Genomic DNA, 19,022 nt, shown 5'->3' on the forward strand with positions numbered 1-19,022 from the left:
AAATCCGGAAATACGTCACAGGGCATGCGCGATTGAGACTTAGTGCGCGGTCACTAGGACAGAGAGAGAAAAAAAAAAACATCGGTGCGCCTGCGCGTTTTAGACCTCAGCGCGCGGGCCCTGGGGAGGAGCGCTTCAAGCAGTGGCGCGTGGTAGCAGGGACGCTGAGGAACGGACCTATCGGTGTCCGGTAGAACCGGAAAGGGAGGAGGGCTCGGTTTAGCAAAACCGGCTCCGAATCGGATAGAAGAACCGAAGCCTAGGCCCGAACCATGTCCCTGATCTGCTCCAGTGAGTGTCGCTCATAGACTCGGTTGTGGGTTCCCTTCTCCCTCCCCGCCCCCACACTCGCCCAGTGACATATTTCCCTCCTTCCCCTCGTTCTTTAGCCCACCTCGTCCTTCACCCGTAGGAGCTGCTGCACATGAGTCACATTCCTATAGAATAAACTATCCCTTCCACATACTGTAATATCCCTTGAACCCCTTATGCATCTTTCTCTCTTTTAAACTCTCCCTTCCACATACTGTAATATCCCTTGAACCCCTTATGCATCTTTCTCCCTTTTAAACTCTCCCTTCCACATACAGTAATATCCCTTGAACCCCTTATGCATCTTTTTCTCTTTTAACTCTCCCTTCCACATACTGTAATATCCCTTGAACCCATTATGCATCTTTCTCTCTTTTAACTCTCCCTTCCACATACAGTAATATCCCTTGAACCCATTATGCATCTTTCTCTCTTTTAACTCTCCCTTCCACATACAGTAATATCCCTTGAACCCATTATGCATCTTTCTCTCTTTTAAACTCTCCCTTCCACATACTTTAATATCCCTTGAACCCCTTATGCATCTTTCTCCCTTTTAAACTCTCCCTTCCACATACTGTAATATCCCTTGAACCCATTATGCATCTTTCTCTCTTTTAACTCTCCCTTCCACATACAGTAATATCCCTTGAACCCATTATGCATCTTTCTCTCTTTTAACTCTCCCTTCCACATACAGTAATATCCCTTGAACCCCTTATGCATCTTTCTCTCTTTTAAACTCTCCCTTCCACATACTTTAATATCCCTTGAACCCCTTATGCATCTTTCTCTCTTTTAACTCTCCCTTCCACATACAGTAATATCCCTTGAACCCATTATGCATCTTTCTCTCTTTTAAACTCTCCCTTCCACATACTTTAATATCCCTTGAACCCCTTATGCATCTTTCTCTCTTTTAACTCTCCCTTCCACATACAGTAATATCCCTTGAACCCATTATGCATCTTTCTCTCTTTTAACTCTCCCTTCCACATACAGTAATATCCCTTGAACCCATTATGCATCTTTCTCTCTTTTAAACTCTCCCTTCCACATACTTTAATATCCCTTGAACCCCTTATGCATCTTTCACTCTTTTAAACTCTCCCTTCCATATACTTTAATATCCCTTGAACCCCTTATGCATCTTTCTCTATTTTAAACTCTCCCTTCCATATACTTTAATATCCCTTGAACCCCTTATGCATCTTTCTCCCTTTTAAACTCTCCCTTCAACATACTGTAATATCCCTTGAACCCCTTATGCATCTTTCTCTCTTTTAAACTCTCCCTTCAACATACTGTAATATCCCTTGAACCCCTTATGCATCTTTCTCCCTTTTAAACTCTCCCTTCCATATACTTTAATATCCCTTGAACCCCTTATGCATCTTTCGCTCTTTTAAACTCTCCCTTCCACATACTGTAATATCCCTTGAACCCCTTATGCATCTTTCTCTATTTTAAACTCTCCCTTCTATATACTTTACCCTTGAACCCCTTATGCATCTTTCTCTCTTTTAAATGCTCCCTTCCATATACTTTAATATCCCTTGAACCCCTTATGCATCTTTCTCCCTTTTAAACTCTCCCGTCCACATACTGTAATATCCCTAGAACCCCTTATGCATCTTTCTCCCTTTTAAACTCTCCCTTCCACATACTGTAATATCCCTTGAACCCCTTATGCATCTTTCTCCCTTTTAAACTCTCCCTTCCATATACTGTAATATCCCTTGAACCCCTTATGCATCTTTCTCTCTTTTAAACTCTCCCTTCCACATACTGTAATATCCCTTGAACCCCTTATGCATCTTTCTCCCTTTTAAACTCTCCCTTCCATATACTTTAATATCCCTTGAACCCCTTATGCATCTTTCTCCCTTTTAAACTCTCCCTTCCACATACTGTAATATCCCTTGAACCCCTTATGCATCTTTCTCTCTTTTAAACTCTCCCTTCCATATACTTTAATATCCCTTGAACCCCTTATGCATCTTTCGCTCTTTTAAACTGTCCCTTCCATATACTTTAATATCCCTTGAACCCCTTATGCATCTTTCTCCCTTTTAAACTCTCCCTTCCACATACTGTAATATCCCTTGAACCCCTTATGCATCTTTCTCCCTTCCACATACTGTAATATCCCTTGAACCCCTTATGCATCTTTCTCTCTTTTAAACTCTCCCTTCCACATACTGTAATATCCCTTGAATCCCTTATGCATCTTTCTCTCTTTTAAACTCTCCCTTCCATATACTTTAATATCCCTTGAATCCCTTATGCATCTTTCTCTCTTTTAAACTCTCCCTTCCATATACTTTAATATCCCTTGAACCCCTTATGCATCTTTCGCTCTTTTAAACTCTCCTTTCCATATACTTTAATATCCCTTGAACCTCTTATGCATCTTTCTCCCTTTTAAACTCTCCCTTCCATATACTGTAATATCCCTTGAACCCCTTATGCATCTTTCTCTCTTTTAAACTCTCCCTTCCACATACTTTAATATCCCTTGAATCCCTTATGCATCTTTCTCCCTTTCACATACTGTAATATCCCTTGAACCCTTTATGCATCTTTCTCTCTTTTAACTCTCCCTTCCACATACAGTAATATCCCTTGAACCCATTATGCATCTTTCTCTCTTTTAACTCTCCCTTCCACATACAGTAATATCCCTTGAACCCATTATGCATCTTTCTCTCTTTTAAACTCTCCCTTCCATATACTTTACCCTTGAACCCCTTATGCATCTTTCTCCCTTTTAAACTCTCCCTTCCATATACTTTAATATCCCTTGAACCCCTTATCCATCTTTCTCCCTTTTAAACTCTCCCTTCCATATACTTTAATATCCCTTGAACCCCTTATGCATCTTTCTCCCTTTTAAACTCTCCCTTCCACATACTGTAATATCCCTTGAACCCCTTATGCATCTTTCTCCCTTTTAAACTCTCCCTTCCATATACTTTAATATCCCTTGAACCCCTTATGCATCTTTCTCCCTTTTAAACTCTCCCTTCCACATACTGTAATATCCCTTGAACCCCTTATGCATCTTTCTCTCTTTTAAACTCTCCCTTCCATATACTTTAATATCCCTTGAACCCCTTATGCATCTTTTGCTCTTTTAAACTGTCCCTTCCATATACTTTAATATCCCTTGAACCCCTTATGCATCTTTCTCCCTTTTAAACTCTCCCTTCCACATACTGTAATATCCCTTGAACCCCTTATGCATCTTTCTCCCTTTTAAACTCTCCCTTCCACATACTGTAATATCCCTTGAACCCCTTATGCATCTTTCTCTCTTTTAAACTCTCCCTTCCACATACTGTAATATCCCTTGAATCCCTTATGCATCTTTCTCTCTTTTAAACTCTCCCTTCCATATACTTTAATATCCCTTGAATCCCTTATGCATCTTTCTCTCTTTTAAACTCTCCCTTCCATATTCTTTAATATCCCTTGAACCCCTTATGCATCTTTCGCTCTTTTAAACTCTCCCTTCCATATACTTTAATATCCCTTGAACCCCTTATGCATCTTTCTCCCTTTTAAACTCTCCCTTCCATATACTGTAATATCCCTTGAACCCCTTATGCATCTTTCTCTCTTTTAAACTCTCCCTTCCACATACTTTAATATCCCTTGAACCCCTTATGCATCTTTCTCCCTTTTAAACTCTCCCTTTCACATACAGTAATATCCCTTGAACCCTTTATGCATCTTTCTCTCTTTTAACTCTCCCTTCCACATACAGTAATATCCCTTGAACCCATTATGCATCTTTCTCTCTTTTAACTCTCCCTTCCACATACAGTAATATCCCTTGAACCCATTATGCATCTTTCTCTCTTTTAAACTCTCCCTTCCACATACTGTAATATCCCTTGAACCCCTTATGCATCTTTCTCTCTTTTAACTCTCCCTTCCACATACAGTAATATCCCTTGAACCCATTATGCATCTTTCTCTCTTTTAAACTCTCCCTTCCATATACTTTAATATCCCTTGAACCCCTTATGCATCTTTCTCCCTTTTAAACTCTCCCTTCCACATACTTTAATATCCCTTGAACCCCTTATGCATCTTTCTCTCTTTTAAACTCTCCCTTCCATATACTTTACCCTTGAACCCCTTATGCATCTTTCTCCCTTTTAAACTCTCCCTTCCATATACTTTAATATCCCTTGAACCCCTTATCCATCTTTCTCCCTTTTAAACTCTCCCTTCCACAATCTGTAATATCCCTTGAACCCCTTATGCATCTTTCTCCCTTTTAAACTCTCCCTTCCACATACTGTAATATCCTTTGAACCCCTTATACATCTTTCTCCCTTTTAAACTCTCCCTTCCACATACTGTAATATCCTTTGAACCCCTTATGTATCTTTCTCCCTTTTAAACTCTCCCTTCCACATACTGTAATATCCTTTGAACCCTTATACATCTTTCTCCCTTTTAAACTCTCCCTTCCACATACTGTAATATCCTTTGAACCCCTTATGCATCTTGCTCCTTTAATATGGCAGCTCCTTTCATATCCTCCCCCTCTCTGCAGATTGCCTTCATCTTAAATCTTCCCATAGTATACCTACCTTGCAGTTATGTATTCTGTCCTTCTCCTAAAGCACCCCCGTGTAACTTCTTCCACAAAACCTTTCATCCCCTTCTCCCACAGCGACACCACTTCTTGCTATGCATTTCTTAGAGCTGGTGTTTGCTTACAATACAGTACAGTATTTTATTCGTAGCCCCTCTCTAAAAATAAATTAAAACATTCTATTGGCATATTTGTAGGTGTGTTTCCCAAAATAATTAATGCTTTCTACATATGTTTTCTCTATATTGGTTCTCAGTCTTTCTCTTCCTTGTTTTTGCATTTTTCATTTTTTTTTTACATAGAAAAGGAAAGCAGTTTGGATTTATAGCTCAAGCCTTTTTCAGTTGTAGTTCAGGATGAGTTATGCTCAAGAACTGTAGATAAAGTCCTGTTTTGTAGTGCTCACAGTTTGTGTGCACTTGAGGCAATTGGGGTATACAATGTCTAAAATCAAAAGGAACAGCAATTAGCTCCCTCGGTTCCATAGGCTGTTGCTCTAACCCAGTGGTTCTCAACCCTGTCCCTGGGGGACCCCCCAGCCAGTTGGGTTTTCAAGATATCTCTAATGAATATGCATATTACATTACATTACATTACATTAGGGATTTCTATTCCGCCATTACCTTGCGGTTCAAGGCGGATTACAAAAGGTTAATTTAAAAAAGACAGAATTACAATGATTAGCTAGAGAGGTAAGTTGTAGATCTTAAGAGCATTTAGAGGTCGTGTTGTTATTGCTGTTTCAGGAATTTCTTGAAAAGTGTGGTTTTTATTTCTTTTCTGAATGTCCTATAGTCTGGGGTGGTCATCAGAAGGTTGGAGATCTGGTTGTCCAGTCTTGCGGCTTGAGTGGCTAGGAGGCCGTCGTGTAGTTTTGTTCTTTTTACTTCTTTGATTGGGGGGGGTATGAATGGGGAGTGCGTTTTTCTGTGTCTGGTACTGGGTGCTTGGATGAGGCGATTGTTCAGGTATGATGGGCTGTCTCCGTGTAGGGTTTTAAATAATATGCAGTAGAATTTGAAATGGATTCTTTCTTGGATTGGGAGCCAGTGTGAGTTGATGAAGGCTTCAGTGATGTGGTCATGTTTTTTCAATGAGTAGATGAGTCTCAAAGCTGTATTTTGGATTGTTTGGAGTTGTCTTATCGTAGTTGCAGGACATGGAAGGAAGAGTATGTTACAGTAGTCCAATATACCTAGTATTAGGGATTGTACTATAAGTTGGAATTGTGTTCTTTCAAAGAATTTTCGGACTTGTCTCAGGTTTCTCATGATTGCGAATGATTTTTGAATTGTTTTATTTATTTGCGGTTGCATTGTGCAGCATCTGTCTATGGTCATGCCTAGTAGTTTTATGGTGGTTTGGATGGGATATTTGGTTGCGTTTATGTCTAGGTTGGTTGTGGTTTGGATCTTGTCATTTTCTAGGAGGATGAATTTGGTTTTGTCTTGGTTGAGTTTAAGTTTGTGATTTTTCATCCAGGTTGTGACTGGAGGAGACAGGCATGCAAATATGTCTTATGCATATTCATTAGGGATATCTTGAAAACCTAACTGGCTGGGGGTCCCCCAGGGACAGGGTTGAGAACCACTGCTCTAACCATTATGCTGCTGCTCATCCATTCCTGGCATAATAATCCTTCACACTGTCAAATTTTTTTATTAGTTAGAACCTGTCCATGTCCTCTTGTTTTTGAAGAGGCATTTGGAAGCTGGGACACCATGAACTTTTTCATGGTTGCACATATATTCCGTGTTTATTAATGACATGTAAAATTTCAAGTAGCTCTTAGTTGTGTGCACAGCTAAATTGGCTAATGAACCAATTGGTGGTAATTGAGTGCTAGCAATGAATTATTGGTGGTAATTGGCAACAATTTTGGATTTTTTTGCACACATCTTTTTAGATGCTATTTTATAAAGATCTTTGTGCACATTTTATGGTTCACAACTCAAAAGGTGGTGTACTTATGGAAACTTTTTGACGGCTCAGAGTTCCACACTTGAAAATGCCACACTTTTTGTTAATTTGGTTCAATCAATGATCTGAAACAATGTCAAAAAACAGAGCACTACGGTTCTGCAAATTGGCGCGTTGCAAAATAAAATAACACTTTTCAGCTATAGTGGACAAAACAACGCTCCGAATTTAGGACGTTGGTTGGTCTGAGAACTTTTCTGAGAACTTAGGTGCTATTTCATAAAAACACATGGGCGTAAACACTTGCTGTTGAGCAGGTATATAAAAATGTTCACACACCTAGATTATTCAAGTGCATGTTTAATTTGCATATTTTATAAACTGTGCATGTACATGTGAACTCTTCCCAAACTCCACCCCATACATGCTTATTGGCAAAGTGTGTGGTATCATGTCTTAGTGTATGCTTTTACGTTGGTCACTTTTATAACAGGCCATATTCATGAATATATGACCACATATGCATGAAAATGACTATAAAATTAGTGTGCATGCTTTTGAGCTAGGTAAATGGACACAAGTTTCCAATACAACAGCAATCCCCCCACACACACTTCATCAGCAGTGTGTGAGGGAAACTTGCTCTGCTGTTGTTTTGTGACAGAATGTGTGTGTTTGAAGGTTGCAGTCTTCTTTCACATGCTTTATCTATTCTGTGGTAGAGAGTTGCGTGGGGACAGAAATCCCACCCATCCCCGCCAGGATCCCAACCCGTCCCGCCAGGATCCTCTCCGTCCCCACCCGTCCCCGCCATGATCCTCTCTGTCCCCACCCATCCCCGCAAGGAATTACCTCCATCCCCGCCCGTCCCCATAAAAAGCAGCAATTACTTCTGACAGGATCATCAATTCCACAGTTTCTTTTGTGTTTGTGCTGCTGTTTTCCTTGTGGAATCTCTTTGGTGGAACCCTTTTTTTGTTTTCTGTTCAGGTAATTAACTTATAAGCCCCCTCTTTTACTAAAGCTGACGTGTCCATTATATTATATGGACGAACCCTGTTTCCAAAGCCTTCCATCCCCTTGGGAGTCCTGTGGGCCAGAGGGGTGTCGCCGTGGGAGTCCCGTGGGCCTGAGGGAGTCCCGTGGGTTAGGGGGGATTCCTGCGGGATTCCTGCGATCCCCATTCCCGTGCAGACCTCTATTCTGTGGTGGGGCAGTGTGTGTGTCTGGAAGCTTGTACTGCTGCTTCTGCCTGCTTTGTTATGGGCTAGTTTAGGTCTGTGTATCGCAAACTGTGTGCTGCATTAGATTCCAGGTGAGCCGTGAGACATCGGCAAGGAGGCGAGGCACCGGCTGACTGCTTACAGGACGTGCCTTTTGCGGCGAGAGGCACGTCCTGTAGGCAGTGAGCCGGCACTGACGACTCTCCTCCCCTCCTCCAGGAACCCCCACCGGCGAAGCGACAGATTCAGGGTCACGGCCAAAGGGCCTCCGCACACGTGTTGACGCCCACGCACAGCCATATGCCTTCTGGCCACAGCACTGGGTTTAGTGTGCCACGGTGCCAAAATGCTTGCGGGACACTGGTATAGGTAAAGGAAACTTGGGGCTCCTTTTATCAAGCCGCGCTAGCGGGGTTAACGCGCGTGACGTTTCATCATGCGCTAACCCCTGCGCTGGCCAAAAACTACCGCCTGCTCAAGAGGAGGCGGTAGCGGCTAGCGCGACCAGCAGTTTAATGCTAGTGCGGCTTGATAAAAGGAGCCCTTGGATTGCTACGCTTGTGCAGAACCTGCTTTATGCAATCAGTTATGGATTTGTAAATATGAAAGTCAACAAACAAGGTGTATTTAATTCATTTTTACAGGACTAACTATATTCCTGGCAAGCTTTCAAGAATTAGCATCTCAACAAGTTAGAGCTTTGAAAGGTAGTCCAAGATGTATGTTTTAATTAGAATGCATAGAAATTGCAATCAGTAAGCATGGCAACTGTACAACTTTGTACATTAAATGAGCTGGAAAGTAAAGTGCTTAATCTGGTATCTTTTGACAGCATGGATAAAATTAGAGATGATTTAAAGACGAGGCTCCATCAGGAGTTTTAGCAGCTAATATGCCATGCAAAAGAATACAAACAAAATCCTGCTGGGAATTTGATGGAATCCCTAGCGGTCAGACAGCCTTTGTCTTCTGTGGTAGCACTGTTTCAAGGATAGAGAAGGTGCTCACATTCTCTTGGTTTATTTTATCTTTGTTTTTAGCTGATGAAATGTGTTTGAGTGCAAATAATTGGACTTCCCTTACTTGCATTATGGCTTCTATGTGTGACTATATTTTCTGTTTTTAACTCTCTAATTTTAATTATTTTGTATAACTTATTTTTTTATGCATTACTAAGGGATGCTGTATACTTTATTATTTCCTGGACTTTTGGATTTGTGGTTTATTTAGGGTTAGCTTTGTTATATGCACGTCTGTTTATAGCTTTCCTACATAATGTGTTTTAATGGCACGCCGACAACCGAGCGCGGACAACTTAGCGCAGGACTTCATTGCACCGAAGAAAAAACGTATTTTAAAGGGCTCCGACGGGGGGTGTTGGTGCGGAACCCCCCCCCCCCCACTTTACTTAATAGAGATCGTGCTGGCGTTGTGGGGGGTTTGGGGAGTTGTAACCCCCCTCATTATACTGGAAACTTAACTTTTTCCCGGTTTTTTAGGGAAAAAGTTAAGTTTTCAGTATAATGTAGGGGGTTACACCCCCACACCCCCCCAACATGGCAACGTGAGGCAGCGCGATCCCTATTAAGTAGAGTGGGGAGGGTTCCCCACCACGCCCCCGTCAGAGCCCTTTAAAATATGGGTTTCCTTCAGCGCGATTAAGCCCTGCGCTCAGTTGTCCGCCCTCAGTTGTCGGCGCGCCTTTGTGCTCGCGCGCTTTTGACCCATCACCGTTTTAATTGCAGTTCCCTACTTTAACCATAGTTCTAAATGCAATAAATGGTTTTCATGGGGCTCAGCTCTATTACCAGGGAAAGGTCGCATCACTGCAATTATCTGGGAACTGAGGACGAATGCATTAATTTTGTATATCTGTTTGGCTACTGAAGTTGGGAAGTAATGATGATTTGGAGATGTGTGTTTGAGATTGGGGGTTATTGAGAGCAAATGGTCTCTGTCTCATCAAATTGTTTTTGTGCATTTATTTCCTAGTTTCCAATGAGGTCCCAGAGCACCCCTGTGTGTCTCCAGTGTCCAATCATGTTTTTGAGCGGCGACTGATTGAGAAGTACATTGCAGAGAATGGCACAGACCCAGTGAACAACCACCCCTTGTCAGAGGAGCAGCTAATAGATCTCAAAGGTAAGAATGGGAAGAGAGGTCATGGAGAGGGTCAGATCTTGAGACATCACTGAGGGGAGAAGATGTTGGCCATTGATCTTCAAGATTATGGAGATTATGGAGTTACATACATTTTGGACCTGGGTGGGGGGTGGGCGAGAGGGAGAGGGGAAAGGCTGCTAGGAAGCTCTTGTCTGAGGAGCAGCTCCTTGTCCTCAAAGGAGAAAGTAGGAGCTTCTATATAGGAGTTAATAAGTACCTGTTCCTTTTATAGAATTCATCTCTATCTCCCTGTGCATGTAGTTATGTTAAAAATCTGCTTCTGTCCTACACGGCACCCAGGATCATTACTGTCCTATGTGCAGAACTATCCTATTTGGAGACCCTTCTCTCCCTTGCCCCCAAAAGACAAGGGGGAGAGTATGAAGCAGTATATCCTTTGGATATTATGGCAGCCTGTCTCTGGTAAGAGCACAGAGCGGGCTTGGGTGGCTCTCTGCAATGGCATGGCATTGCAGTGGGACTTGTGCATCAATTGTGCTGTATTCACAAGTGTGTTTTTTTTACTTTGTTTATTCAAATAAATTTTTAAACAACTACAACCATTTGTACAAGAAAACCAGCAGAAATTCTAAAAAGGGAAGTACGAACATCGCATGCATTCAAAGAATAAAGCATGACCTAGTGCAGCGTTTTTCAACCGCTGTTCCGCGGCACACTAGTGTGCCGCGAGATGTTGCCTGGTGTGCCGTACGGTCAGGGCCGCCATCAGGGCAGTACCACCAGTCTAGGGAGAGGGGCGGTCCGCCCCACGTGGACAGGAGAGAGCTAGACGGGGGACCCGCGGAGTTCAATACATCTCGAGCCGCGAGGCTCGTCTTCTGTTCCTGCCTGCCCTGCAGCTAACATATAGCCGATCGCAAGCGTTCCCCGATGTCAGCGCTGACGTCGGAGGGAGGGCTTAAGCAAAGCCTGCCCTCCGACGTCAGCGCTGACGTCGGAGAATACTTCCGTTCGGCTATTTGTGCGCGGCAGGGCAGGCAGGAAGCAGAAGACAAGCCTTGCGGCTTGAGCTTCGTTTTGCTGAGAAAGTTGCAAAGATGGGCTGGGAGGCAAACACGGAACACAAAAGGGGGGAGGGAGTGCGTTTTGGACACAAGGCATGAACTTGGGAGAGAGGAAGGGAGGGAAAGAGATGCTGAGGTGGGGGAGGGAATGGGTTTTTGGACACAGAAGGCATGGACTTGGGAGAGAGGAAGGGAGGGAAAGAGATGCTGAGGTGGGAGAGGGAATGCGTTTTTGGACACAGAAGAAATGGACTTGGGAGAGAGGAAGGGAGGGAAAGAGATGCTGAGGTGGGGGAGGGAATGCGTTTTTGGACACAGAAGAAATGGACTTGGGAGAGAGGAAGGGAGGGAAAGAGATGCTGAGGTGGGGGAGGGAATGCGTTTTTGGACACAGAAGGCATGGACTTGGGAGAGAGGAAGGGAGGGAAAGAGATGCTGAGGTGGGGGAGGGAATGCGTTTTTGGACACAGAAGAAATGGACTTGGGAGAGAGGAAGGGAGGGAAAGAGATGCTGAGGTGGGGGAGGGAATGGGTTTTTGGACACAGAAGGCATGGACTTGGGAGAGAGGAAGGGAGGGAAAGAGATGCTGAGGTGGGGGAGGGAATGCGTTTTTGGACACAGAAGAAATGGACTTGGGAGGGAGGGAAAGAGATGCTGAGGTGGGGAGGGAATGCGTTTTTGGACACAGAAGAAATGGACTTGGGAGAGAGGAAGGGAGGGAAAGAGATGCTGAGGTGGGGGAGGGAATGGGTTTTTGGACACAGAAGGCATGGACTTGGGAGAGAGGAAGGGAGGGAAAGAGATGCTGAGGTGGGGGAGGGAATGCGTTTTTGGACACAGAAGAAATGGACTTGGGAGGGAGGGAAAGAGATGCTGAGGTGGGGAGGGAATGCGTTTTTGGACACAGAAGAAATGGACTTGGGAGAGAGGAAGGGAGGGAATGAGTGTTTGGACACAGAAGGCATGGACTTTGGAGAGAGGAAGGGAGGGAAAGAGATGGTTGTGTACACGGGGAATAGAAGAAAGGAGAATTTTTGGTCATAGGGAGGGAGTGAGGTACAGATAGTGGCATACCAGGGTGGGGGGGGCGGTCTGCCCCACCCCGGGTTTACGTCCCAAGGGGGTGCACAGCTGGCCACCCTCCAGTGTTGTCCCTAGGCCGGCAAACTGCGGCTCTTTAGCCACTTGAGTGCCACCGCCGCCAACGGTGTTGTTGGCGGTGGCAGCATTATAAAATACTTTCTTTGTGTTTATTTGATTCCTATTCAAGAGAATTACTTTATATATAGTCAATATAGGCACAGAGTTAAATTTTTTAACATTTTCTAATGGTGGTGTGCCTCGTGATTTTTTTCATGAAACAAGTGTGCCTTTGCCCAAAAAAGGTTGAAAAACACTGACCTAGTGTACAGTATCTTGAGAGATCCTACGCTTGGAAAAACATCTTGGCCCACACAAAAAAGGAAAACTAGAAAACACACCATAAAACAATGCTCCCTCTAATGCAAAAATGCAAGCATTCCTACCCCCACCCTGAACTAAACCTGAACATTTATATTTTTAGCATCAGTGACAGAAAGGCTCATATAATATAGATCTATATTGTTAAACAGAAAAATAGGATCAGTAGCCTGGGCCTCTTGACATTACATGATACAACTTTTTCTTTTGGCTTGTGTCTGGCAAGGATGCATCGGTGGTACGCATTTTTGACCAAGAAGAGTGCAGGAGCTCATTCTTCAGGTGTCTTCGGTTTTGAGGAGGAAGCTAAGAACCCCCCTCGAGTTGTGGACCTTCTGCTTCAGGGGATCCGGTCAGCATTCCACTTTTTCCCTATACATCAGGATATTTGGGATGTGTTGCAGGCACAGTGAGTTGAAGACGCCGGACGTGCCTTTTTGTTTGGCGCGGTCCATGGCCAAACTTTATCTCATTCCTGATGGAGATAGGGATACTTTTAAGTCTCTTGTTGTGGATGCGGTGGTCTCGGCTATTGCTCGTTGACACACTGTGCTGATTGAGGGCGGTTAGGCCCTGAGAGATCCTCGGGACCGTAAGATGGAGGCTCTTCTTAAGTAAAGTTTTGATGTAGCTGTCTTAGCTATCCAGGCGGCAATATGAGGAGGTTTGGTGGCCCAAGCTTGCTTCTGGTGGTAGGAGCTGGAGCTGGTCCTGGACCGGGAGTCGGCTGACTGGTCTTTAGTGGATTAGGAGGTAGCTAAAATTGAGTTTGTGCATCTTAACTCTCAGATGCCATGTATGATCTTTTAAGGGCATTGGCCAAGTCAGTGCCTCTTGGAGTAGCAGCTCTACATACCCTGTTGCTTCAGGGGTTGGTTGGCAGATATAGCCTCTAAGTCTAAGCTCGGTAAATTTCCCTTTCGAGGTTCCTTCTTCTTTGGAGAGGAGTTGGATAAGCTGGTTCAGGCCTTGAGTGACTCTAAGGTGTATCGGCTTCTGGAGGCACCTTAGTGCCATGGGGTGGTTCCGCCCATGGGGCGTTTGTGTGAATTTCATAAGTACCACCCTGGAGGGGGGTCGGCTCCTTTTTCCTTCAAGAGGTTCTCTTCTTTCAGCGCATGCAGTCCTTTCAGGGATCCCGCTGGGGAGGGAGGGTCAGGATTCCGCCGGTGGCTCTTCCTCTGCCCATCTAGCCCAATGACTTGCTTCAGGTCCTTTCCATGGCTCTGGTGGGAGCCTGCTTGTGGGAGTTTTACCGGGGGGGGGGGGGGAGTGATACACCGAGATCACAATGGGTCCTTGAGGTGATTCGGGATGGCTATGCGCTAGAGTTTCCCCTCGTTCCTTTCCAGATCGTTTCCTCTCTTCTCCTTGTCAGGCAACTTGGAAGAAGCGGGTATTTTGTCAGGCGCTGTAAAGGTTGCTGGATCTCAAAGTGCTAGTCCCAGTGCTGCCTCAGGAGTTTTGTACCGGCAGGTACTCCATTTACTTCATGGTGCCCAAGAAGGCGGGGTCTTTTCGGCCCATTTTGGATCTGAAAGGTATCAACAGGGCACTCTGGGTTCCCATCTTTTCATATGGAAACCCAAAAATCTGTAATTCTTGCCGTCCAACCTGGGGAATTTCTCACTTCTCTGAATTTGATGGAGGCCTACCTGCGTGTTCTTATTCGGGCCTCCTATCAGCACTTCCTTCGCTTTGCAATATTGGGAATGCAGTTTTGTGCACTTTCTTTTGGATTGGCCACGGCTCCGCGGACCTTCACCAAGATTATGATGATGTGGCGGCAGCCTTGCGCAAGGAGGACATTCTAGTTCATCCCTATCTGGACGATTGGTTGATTCGAGCAGTCTTTTCAGTAGAGCTCCCGGGTCACATCTCGAGTAGTGGAGTTTCTGCAGTTGCTGGGCTGGATGGTCAACCTGTCCAAGAGCTGGTTGACTCCATCTCAGTGCTTGGAGTATCTTGGGGTTCTCTTTGACACTAGCTTGGGGAGAGTCTTCCTTCCTGAGGCCCGGGTGTTGAAATTGCAGTCGCAGATTCGCTCCCTCGTGGATTGTCGCTGCTTTTGGGGGCAGGATTTTCTGCAGATCATGGGGTCGATGGTGGCCTTCTGTTCTGGTAGCTGCAGTCTTTCCATCTGGTTCAGGAAGTGAGTCTGGATCAGCCCCAATGAACAGTGCTTCTAACGGACATCAATCTCCTTGGTTGGGGAGCCCAATAGCTCAGTTGCTTGACGCAGGGCAGCTAGTCGCCGGTGGAGGATTCCTGGTCGATCAGTATTCTGGGGACTAGAGCTATTTGGTTGGTGTTGCTGGAGGGCAAGTCGGTTTGGGTTCTCTTGAAAATGCCATAACGGTGGCTTATGTCAATCGTCAGTTGGGGGGGATGCACCAAGAGTCATCTGGTAGCGCAGGAGGCGACTCTTCTCATGGAATAGGCAGAAGCTCATTTTCTGGACATCTCGGCCTCCCACATAGCGGGAGTGGACAACATCCAGGCAGACTTCCTCAGTCATCATGTGCTGGATCCTGGAGAGTGGTGTCTCAGGTTGGAAGCCTTCAAGTTGATTGTTCAGGCCTGGGACCGGCCGGTGATGGACCTCATGGCCACGAGTGTCAATGCCAAAGCGCCGAGGTTCCTCCAGACTGGCACAAAACGGATGAAACCTACCAAAGCAGTACCCATCATGGGTTGAACCCCCGAAGGGCCACCACAAGCACATGCTGCCTAAACACTGCGTCCCAGTGCGCCTGAACGTCCACCCTGTGGTGACAAACAAAGGAATGGAGCAAAGACCAAACCGCCACTTTACAGATATTCACCAGAGGCACCAACGAACTCTCAGCTTATGAGGCTGCCTGACCCCGAATGGAATGAGCTTTGAAAAAAATCCAACAAAGCAATAGCCTCCTTGATCCAGCGCGCACTTGTAACTTTAGACACACTGTCCCCTTTTGAGGACCCGCCAACAGAATAAAAAGATGATCTGACTGCTTGAACTCTTGGGTCTGCTGAAAATACACGGGAAGGACCCTACGGACATCCAATTTGTGCAACTGTCTCTGCTCTGAAGAGCCCTCCTGGCTACTCAAGACTGGGAGGATCACGGACTAATTAACAAAAAGACGAAACCACCTTCAGAAGAAAGGAGGGATCCAGCTGCAGCACGACCCGCTCCTGGAGAACTCCAAGAAGGGAGGCCTGCATAAGTTAATGGAGGTCTTTTATACTATATATTTGTATTTGTGTAGACTTGAATCACAAATTAGGCAGTATTTTAAAGTCATATAAATATCTAACCCTAGCTTTCCAATTCTCTTTTTCCCAAGTACCATCCTCAGCTCTCTACGCTCTCCATGCTATCTCCATTGCATGCAAATCTGTATTATGCATATTCATTGTGGATATCCTGAAAACCTGACTGGCCGGCTGTGTCCCAAGGACTGGGTTGAACCTCTGGTATAATGGCTACACGGGATTATGCAGAGGAGCCACACTTCCTTTCCATTCTGTATTCTTGCTGTACTTACATTTGTATGATGTCATCACAGGGCTAGGGTGAATATCTGCTTTTCAGCTATCAATGCAGTATTATTGCTTTACCTGTATCGCTGTAATACCTGCTTGGTTTGAGGATCTTTATGTCCATGCTTATTCATTGTTTACATTAAACCATGTGATTATTCTTTGTGGCTCTAATAGAGATTACTTAGATTCACCACAATTGGAGCAGATAAGTAGCACTTTGAAAAAATTTTAGATATTAGGTTTTTTTTTCTAAAGGCTGAAATAAAATCCAGAAGGATAATATTATATTAAAAACCACCAGAGTTAATCAAACTTTTTGCTGAATTTGAATAGCATCCTTTGTAGCTAAATCATCAACCTGTCTCATTGTGTCTTGCTTCATTTTGTTCACAGTTGCCCACCCAATTCGACCAAAGCCCCCTTCTGCCACCAGTATCCCGGCTATCCTGAAGGCGCTACAAGATGAGTGGGTAAGTGCATGGAGCAGGAGGTGGGATCACATTTAAGCAAAGTCACAAAAGTGATGAATTTGAGTGGAGAGCATTTAGACCAATTGGTAAGTGAACGGCTGGCTTGGATTTTTATTGGCATATCTTTATTGAACACAGTTGCATACAACTACTATAAGTCATGATATACCGTATTTTCACGCATATAACGTGCACACGTGTACAACGCGCACACGGGTATAGCGCGCGGGAACAAGGAATTTATGTAAGAAAATTTTGGTATAGCGCGCCCATGCATATACCGCGCATGCTCCTCATTGAACTTTTATAATCCATGCCAGCGTTTAAGTCCTATTTATCTAACTGTTGCTTCGTATGCAAAATGACTTCACAAGAAATATTAGCTGAGCTATTTTAACTATCAGCAAATGCCATGCCACCAGCAGGGAAATTACCAATGAAGTAATTTTGTTTCCCAGGTTTTCTATTGTAATGCCTATTCTATTGTGATGCACTGTTTTCTGTCATCGTTCGCGGGCAGCGGATCCTATGTGCCTCTTGCGGCTGACCCAGAAGTGTTCCTCTGACGTCACGATGTCAGAGGGAACGCTTCCCAGCCGCAGGAGATGCATGGAAGCCGCTGCTGCGGCTTTCAGCGAACGCTGCAGGAAGATGGAGGAGGGCGCCAGCAAGACAGAAAACAATTGTATAATGCGCTCATGCAAATAACGCGCATGGTTATGCTCGATTTGTAAAATCTTGTATAACGCGCGCGTTATATGCGTGAAAATACGGTATATAGATAGAGGGCAATTTTGGGACAAAAAATGGCCAAAATTGATGTGACCTTTTGTATAAGTTGAGTCCACACTGCCAAATTTGACATGGGATCTTAATCTGGGTCCTCCTAATGTGAATGCCCTATGAACCTTTTGGAACATGCTCCCTTGAGAGACCTCACATCAAGACAGTGTTTTTTGGTGGCGATCACCTCCACCTGAAGAGTGTCGGAATGTCAGGCTTGATCCTTTAGAGATCCATTTCTTGGAATTTCCAGATTCAGGCATGATCTTCTGCTTAGTCCCTTCTTTCTTGCCGATAATGGTTTCCACATCAACTAAGACAGTACGCTTGCCTGCCTTCAATCTCTTGGGATAAAGAGTGATCATTGGGACAATAGCAGTAGATTTGGGGTGGGCAACAGAGGATGAAGGGTGCCTCGTTAGGAAGGTTGTGGGAAGGCTGATTTTGGGGTGTCAAAGGTGAGGAAACATTTGCAGGAGGTGGATAAATATTACCATACTGCTGGCCCCTTTAGAAAGGATAGAAAAAAATACTGAGTTGTTTGCAGGTGGTTATTGTTATACTATAGGATTGGCTAACCTGTAGTATGTTCATAATTGGAAAATTCTAAATGGATAAAGACTTCAGTATTTTTCAAGATCAGTATGACAGCTTGATTGGCGGGGGGACGACGACAGTTTCTGGCCCCGAGTTTCTGTGTTTGGTGGTTTTGGGGGAAGCCAGAGTGTCCCTTCCTGGTTTCTGGGGAACAATAACCTTGAATTGTACATAGAAACATGACGGCAGATAAAGGCCAAATGGCCCATCTAGTCTGCCCATCCACAGTAACCATTATCTCATCTGCCTATTCCAGGCCGTCTTGAATTCAGACACAAGTGTATATTTTTGTGCATGGTTTCTGGAGAGAAGGGGCTTATCTCCTTAGTCTAGTTTCTAGGTGAGGAGAGCTACCTTGAGCTTATGCATTTTGGTTTCCTGGGACCATGACCCCAAACCTCTGTTTGATTTCAGGATGCAGTGATGCTTCACAGTTTTACCCTGCGACAGCAGCTGCAAACAACTCGCCAGGAGCTCTCGCACGCCCTTTACCAACACGATGCTGCTTGCCGTGTCATTGCCCGTCTTACCAAGGAGGTCACTGCTGCAAGAGAGGGTATGTTTGTAGATTGGAGGAGGAAGGGAATGGACAGAGGAGAGAAGCAACACAGCTCTTATATCCCCAAATATAAAATCCCAACAAGCATGCGTTCAGTGACAGTAGCTCATTGCCCCGATGGCAGCCAATGATATACAGCTTGCACAGCAAACCTGCTGAGGTTTCCTCAGCAGGTTTGGAAAGGAAAACCATGCACTTATATTTTCTTTTAAAAATGTACACGCCCTGACCCAACCCCGCCTCCCGGACCTCTTCACACCTTACCTGGTGGTCTAATGGTGAAGCAGGGCAGGAGTGATCTTCCTACACTCCTGCCCTGTGCAGAGCCGTGAATAATAATGGCTGCCGTGAGTTCTCGTGGTCTC

At 44.7% G+C, this 19,022-nt stretch overlaps 1 protein-coding gene across 1 annotated transcript in view; it reads left to right on the forward strand.

The window, feature by feature from the left end:
- Positions 1 to 52: 52 nt before the first annotated feature.
- PRPF19 (pre-mRNA processing factor 19) overlaps positions 53 to 19,022 on the forward strand; it is a 31,039-nt gene continuing 12,069 nt past the window's right edge. Inside the window, exons 1-4 of the mRNA XM_033920084.1 lie at positions 53 to 291; positions 10,060 to 10,209; positions 16,642 to 16,718; positions 18,513 to 18,654. Of these exons, the coding sequence (XP_033775975.1) occupies positions 273 to 291; positions 10,060 to 10,209; positions 16,642 to 16,718; positions 18,513 to 18,654 (388 nt within the window). The 5' untranslated portion in view covers positions 53 to 272. The remainder of the gene's footprint in view (positions 292 to 10,059; positions 10,210 to 16,641; positions 16,719 to 18,512; positions 18,655 to 19,022) is intronic.

Source organism: Geotrypetes seraphini, chromosome 14 (assembly GCF_902459505.1).
Source record: "Geotrypetes seraphini chromosome 14, aGeoSer1.1, whole genome shotgun sequence".
Classification (NCBI taxonomy): Eukaryota; Metazoa; Chordata; class Amphibia; order Gymnophiona; family Dermophiidae; genus Geotrypetes; species Geotrypetes seraphini.